The sequence below is a fragment of the Etheostoma cragini genome, chromosome 12, assembly GCF_013103735.1.
Source record: "Etheostoma cragini isolate CJK2018 chromosome 12, CSU_Ecrag_1.0, whole genome shotgun sequence".
Taxonomy (NCBI): Eukaryota; Metazoa; Chordata; class Actinopteri; order Perciformes; family Percidae; genus Etheostoma; species Etheostoma cragini.
This window is the reverse complement of record NC_048418.1, coordinates 23,734,856-23,741,268: the sequence shown is the minus strand read 5'-3', so window position 1 is coordinate 23,741,268 and position 6,413 is coordinate 23,734,856. Positions and strand designations below refer to the sequence as shown.

At 38.9% G+C, this 6,413-nt stretch overlaps 1 protein-coding gene across 1 annotated transcript; it reads right to left on the bottom strand.

Annotated features, from left to right (window-relative positions):
• Nucleotides 1-538: 538 nt before the first annotated feature.
• On the bottom strand, nucleotides 539-6,163 carry LOC117954698 (spindlin-Z-like). Its single transcript, XM_034888652.1, has 5 exons — nucleotides 6,027-6,163; nucleotides 5,372-5,413; nucleotides 3,663-3,922; nucleotides 2,852-3,085; nucleotides 539-1,970 (listed from the first exon to the last, which is right to left on the bottom strand). The coding sequence occupies exons 2-5, from the start codon at nucleotides 5,389-5,391 to the stop codon at nucleotides 1,765-1,767; spliced, it is 720 nt and encodes a 239-aa protein (XP_034744543.1). The 5' UTR covers nucleotides 5,392-5,413; nucleotides 6,027-6,163; the 3' UTR covers nucleotides 539-1,764.
• Nucleotides 6,164-6,413: the final 250 nt, after the last annotated feature.

Here is a 6,413-nt window from a genome sequence, read left to right as displayed (position 1 = left end):
CTGGACAACTAAGGGTTAGGTGTCTTTCTCAGGGACACGTTGGCTGATATATTGCAGTGGGAATCAAACCCAGGTCTCCCACACCATAGGCATTTGACCAAATGCATTGATGGTGATATTGTAGAGTTTACAATTGGGGCTTTGACAAAATATTTTCACAATGACATTTTAGATAAATAATCATCAATAATGTGGTTAAAATGACCAAGTGTGTAAAGGCAAATAATAGAACAGCCTGGTAAGTTCAGAAAATGACATCCGTATACTGTAATGCAGTCTTTAAAACCAGAACAACACACAAAATCTAAGACATACATCAATATATTGTCCAGCCCTCATTTTTTTTTAAAGTTAGAGGCAAACATTTATATTCTAATTACTATGACTAGTTTTTTGACGATTGCATTTGTGAAGTTGGGTGCTTTGGGAAAAACAGCTTAATCTAGAGTATGAATAGACTGTATTCAGCGAGGGCAAAAAGGCTTTTGCCTCCTTTTGAACCAGAAATTGTATAAAAAGAAGAATTTAACATTGTTATATAAGCACATATAGCCTAGATTTAATTTTAATTGTATTCACATTCTCATTAGGTCAATTGTGCCACTATATCAGCAACATATAGACGATATGGAGGTCATATGGTGAGAGCCTAGGATTAGGAATTAAAGTGTAAAGTGTAGCATGTTATGAATTATGAAAAGCACTGTCTGATCACCTCCGACAGTCCAATCATATTCATATTTTGTGCTTTCAACCATGGTGGAACTCATTCACACAAATGAACAAAATAGCGACAATAATTTTCAAGCAGCTTAGTTTTACGTTCATAAAAATGTCTCCGATTATATTTACAGAAAGAAAAACATATTTAAGGTCACAATGAACAATATTGAGTCATGAATATAGCATATTTCACTTTTTTGGCAAATGATAAAGACAATATTGGGAGCCAATTTGAACTACATAAATAGTGTGTAGCACAAACACAGTTGAAACAACATCAGTATTTTTCATATATTATCATAATGTAGAAAACTTGCAGATTACATGATGAAACAGAACAGAACAGAACTATGGTAAATGAAATGTTTTATATCTTGTTTTATCATGTTTAATATCCATGATGTGATAAAGTCTCATCAAACCTGAAACACTTCAACTGAAATCGTGGTTCACTGTGATGGAAGATGAGCACACTGGTCAAATGAATATTACTTCTATAGTCAACAACCTTGAGGTTTACCCAGTGGCACGCATAAAACACAGCTGACAAGTCTTACCAGCAGCACAGCCAGGTATTCCAGAAGAAATAAATAGCACAGGCGTATATAAAAGTGAAATTAAACACAGAGGTATATAGGTAAGAAAGCTGAATTATTTGCTTGATGTGTTGCTTACAAAAAGTATGAATTTGGAGTTTGAAAGTTGCACTATACAAGTGTGATTTAACCCAAACATCCGTCTAGCTCCATTTCATCTGCTGGGCTATACAACCGGTCTCAGACCTGCTTTATTTACATGGATGAGGACCCCACATGTATACAATAAGGTCAACTTAAAAATTGAGAATCAAAAACCGAGATATCTGGTGATGTGAGAGTGAAAGAAGCCTCTGGAGGCCCCTCCCCCCAAAGAAGAAAGGCGTGGCTTTTGCTCTTCGGCACATCGCCTCCTGCTGGAGGAAAATCGGTAACACTTTCACAGGTAACGGACAGGTAAGGTCAGAGGTGAGCCGTCAGCTGACGATGAGTGGAACAGTCAGTTCTAGGTGGTCTTCACCAGATCGTAGACGTGGATGTGGACGTCATCGTCATATTTGATGTAGTATACCGTGGGCTTAGCTGGGACCTGGTAGATGACCAAGCCCGTCCTCTTTAGACCGTTATCTGTGACATACTCCACCTGTTTACCCACGAGGCTCTCTGGCTCCTCACCTGGCTTCCTGTCAGCCGGCAGCAGGTGTTTGTTCTCTGGGTGACGGGCAGATAAGTCAGAGAAAGACTAAATAAGAACAGGAGCAAATCATTTCTTCTTTAATCATTTTTAAGCAGCCAAAGCTTAAACATTTGCGGGAAAAAAAACTCGCAACGTTAAGATAATAATTTATCTACAGTTGGAAGCTGAACATTGTCTCCTAACTCCTACCTGTTTACAGTGGGGCTCGAAAGTTGGGCACCCCAGGTAAAAATGTGTATTAATGTGCATAAAGAAGCCAAGAAAAGATGGAAAAATCTCCAAAAAGGCATCAAATGACAGATTAGACATTTGTATCATATGTCACAATACAAGTTTGATTTTATTTCCATCATTTACACTTTCAAAATAATATGGGGGGGCATGCTAGAAACTCTGCAGGGTGCCCAAACTCTTGCGGACGCCATTTTTTGTTTTCTATTATTTTGAAAGTGTAAATGATGGAAATAAAATCTGACTTTTTGTGACATATTATACGAATGTCTAATCTGTGATTTGAATCCTTTTGGAGATTTTTCCATCTTTTCTTGGCTTCTTTATGCACATTTATACAAATTTTTACCTCGGGTGCCCAAACTTTTGAGCCCCACTGTATGGATTCACCTCTCCTCGTCTCCTCTGATTCCTTGGAGACGGCATTGTCTCTTCATGATAAGACACAAGTGCATATAACAGAACATACTCTCTCACACAAGCAGAAACTCTGTACTGAATGTTCAGGAAAAAAAAGGCGGCGGCGGAATAGAGATTGGAGTGTTTTGCAATGCGGACTATGTAAATTTGTCCTGCTCTCTTCCTCCCACCCTCCCAGGAGCATCTAAAATACGAACCCTTTACAGTTTTACGCACACAAACAATAAAGCGCTTGTTACTCTACCTGATTCAGGCAGGACACGTAGATCCCCGTCTTTATAGTCGTCCCAGAGCTGGTACATGTAGAGCACCGGGTCCTTCTCGTAGGTGATGTAGTACCAGTGGGTCATGATGGGGGCTCGGGACAGCACCATGCCTCGCCACTCGTTTTTCTCACCGTCCTCCTTCTCAAACAGATGCTCCACTGCCCGGCCGACCAGCTCCTCCGCCCCGGGAGGCACCTTAATCTTATTGTTCACTGCGTGAAGAAGACACTTAGATAAGCCGGTGTTAAATGGAAAACTTTATGGATCCGAGTATAGTAAGGCACTAATATTATTATGTTATCCTATGATCCTGCCAAAAAGAAATGTTTTAAACTGACTAGAACACAAATACTTGGCAGATGTATCAGATATAACTTAGTCTTCGCACAAAACAAAATGTCCAGTATCGACACTGGTAACCCATGACATTCTTTCATAGATGATTGTCCCTTTTGGCGTTTTTCTACAAGTCATTAATTCATATTCAGGTGGAAAATAAGTGACACATTTCACGATTCAGTAAGCCAAAACAGTGGTGTGATTAGAATAAACAATGGGTCGTTAACATCAGCAACAATAGTCCTCACACTAGAAAAGAACACAGAAAACACAAAATCAAGCAAGAAACTGTACCGACAAACACATTGTATATGACCGAGTGTGATCGGAGTAATTACCAAAATAAAAAAAGCTAGAAATACACCTACGACTACTGAAGTGCTTACATATGCACACCCAAAGCAAAGCAAAAACAGGTCAAGGATTAGAGATGGACCTTGACGCACTTACCGACTTTCTCTGCTAAGACCTGCAGGTTGGACACCCGATTGTCTTTGAAGAGCTCGATGCCGTAAACGCAGTCGAAGCCGTCATATTTGACCATGTAGAGGGAGCTGTTCATAGTGAGGCGCTCCAGAACGGTGCCTTTCCATTTGGTCACGTTGCCCTTCTCCCTCCATGTGTGCTGGATCCTTCGGCCCAGCAGGTTGTTGGGGTCTGGGCTCAGGGTCGACGCCGTGCTCTCGCTCAGCTCTCCACTGCTACGCTTCCTGTGAACATGGAGGGAATTAGGTCCATATTAATATTAATGTAGTAGTCGTAGATGTAAAAGGCCTTTTCCTAACATCCAAGGTGCTAAATAACAGTGAAATGTTACATATTATGCACACAGGGGCATAAATCTGTCATTTATTAACATTAACAAGTGTCATGCTATCAGCTTAACCAATTTCTGCAACGTTTAGTCATCTTTCCGCTGATGAAAACATGCTTTAGTGCCTCTAAACATGCCATTTCTAACAGCAGCGTAATTTCACCAAGCGTCTGCAAACATGGCACAGATGGGTAATACAAACACACTGTAAACAATAGTACTGTAAAATCATAAATCAGACTAGTCAGTTGTATTTATCTCTCTATGTACAGTCGCTTGAATAAGTTCACGCACCCACTTAAAGTTGATTAAAAAGAGGAAAACAATAACATCTTTTGGAAATGGATCTTAATGCTTAAATTAAAAAAAAATTAGGAAAATCCAACCTTTTAAGGACACCAATTTTCTTTGTGAATGAATAATGTATTATACATAAAATTCATAAACATACAGGGGGCATAAGTATACACCCCCCTATGTTAAATTCCCATAGAAGCAGGCACAGTTTTCCCCTGTATTTTAACATAGGGGGTGTATACTTATGCCCCCTATATTTTAACATAGGGGTGTGTATACTTATGCCCCCTATATTTTAACATAGGGGGTGTATACTTATGCCCCTGTATTTTAACATAGGGGGGTGTATACTTATGCCCCCTGTATTTTAACATAGGGGTGTGTATACTTATGCCCCTGTGTTTTAAGGAAGAACATTTATTTATTTACAATACATTAGTCATTCACAAAGAAAGTTTGTTTCCTCAATAGGTATTATTTTCTTTTCTTTCTTTTTTAAATTAAAGGCATTAAGATCAATTTCCGAAAGAAGTTTTTTTTATCTCTTTTTATTCAACTATAGCCTGGGTGTGTAAACTTTTTCTAGCCACTGTATATGTGTATTGCTTATGATATGGCGATGCCTTAAACCCCAAAGATGTTTGGCAGGTTCAAGATGAGAGGCCTATGTTGTGCTTAATAACACAAGCCAAACCCATATTACATCATGATTACAATCTAAATACAAAGGCCAAGTATGCCAGACTGAACTGATCACAAAATAAAATGATGTATTACCAAATACTATTCAATGTATTTTGCTACAGCTTTAATGAAGAGTAGAAACAAGTAAGCACATAATAAAAAAGATTTTGGAATAATGTTTTATCCAAGTTTAAAGCAACTAGTCTCATATAAGGGGGATACTAGAAACACTGGGATTAAAAAGTTGTTAATAAAAAAGGTATTAGGTTAGAAGAGTACTTCCTGCTGTGTCATTCTACATAAATAGAGAAGTGTACTGTCATACAGTGAAATATATTAGGTTAAAGAGGTGCGGTTGTCCTACCTGCCCCGTTTCTTTGACATGTTTCCATAAATTCACACAACCCTGTAAGACACAAGACAGTCCAGTAAGACGCTTACATTGTTATCTAACCATAATTCATATATAAGCAATTTACAGTTATGTTACCCAGCAACCCTGGGCTTAGTCAACCACAGCCATGCAAATAAGCTAATAGCCCCGCATTAGCACGATGTAAACAACGTAACGTTAGCTGGGACAAGCTATATGCTAACTAACGTAGCTCAGTGCTAATAAAGACCACAGGTAATATATAATACCGCTAACCATATGGCTAATAAACATGTAACTTCCCCGAGACTAGCGAAGTGGACGTTCTTGTCGACGTGTCGTGGTAAATGTGTAGCTACAGTGTGTCTAAGAAAAAAAGGAACAAGCTAGGTAGCCAACGTTAATGAATCCTTTCAGTCACTGTTTATTTTTAACTGACTTACATTCCTGAGAATTTGGCTTACATATTTCTACACACAAGCTAGCTGAACAAAAGGAAATGCATCGCCATGTAAGCGCTGGTTTTGCACAATGATTTTAGCTTCTAGAATAACGGACACATATTGACTGGCCATAAGAAAATAACTGGAATTTTTAACGACAAATTCAATAGGCGGGAGCAGGAAAAATAAGCTCTTTGCCTTACCTGTTCAATTATTTCACATGTGTTGGTCTTTTCCAGAGCAGATTCCACCACCTAACTCACGTAGGCTAGACACACGGAAACAACTCTGATTTGTGGACTACAAATACCAGAAGGAACTCGCAGCTCTCTAAGCACTCTGGGAATTTAACTCCGTTTTATGTACTTTCCTGATTTGGTGCCATCGCTAATATTAATCATTACACAGCCCAGTGTTTAATGTATTTATGACATGTTGGATATTTACATTATTAACACTTTTTTCTCTTTTCGATGTGCAGGACATGGGGAAGCTAAGAAAGTCCCGAAACTACATGTCCCAACATTCACCACAGATCAAGCCCATTTTCCATAGGCCTGCTCCACATTTCCATAGACGGGCCACAACAA

Excerpts from the sequence above, each read along its gene's own strand:
- LOC117954698 (XM_034888652.1), bottom strand. The coding sequence starts at position 5,391 with ATGTCAAAGAAACGGGGCAG. Across the intron at positions 3,086-3,662 it reads GGTCTTAGCAGAGAAAGTCG|TGAACAATAAGATTAAGGTG; the intron begins GTAAGTGCGTCA and ends TTCTTCACGCAG. Across the intron at positions 1,971-2,851 it reads ACGTGTCCTGCCTGAATCAG|AGAACAAACACCTGCTGCCG; the intron begins GTAGAGTAACAA and ends CCCGTCACCCAG.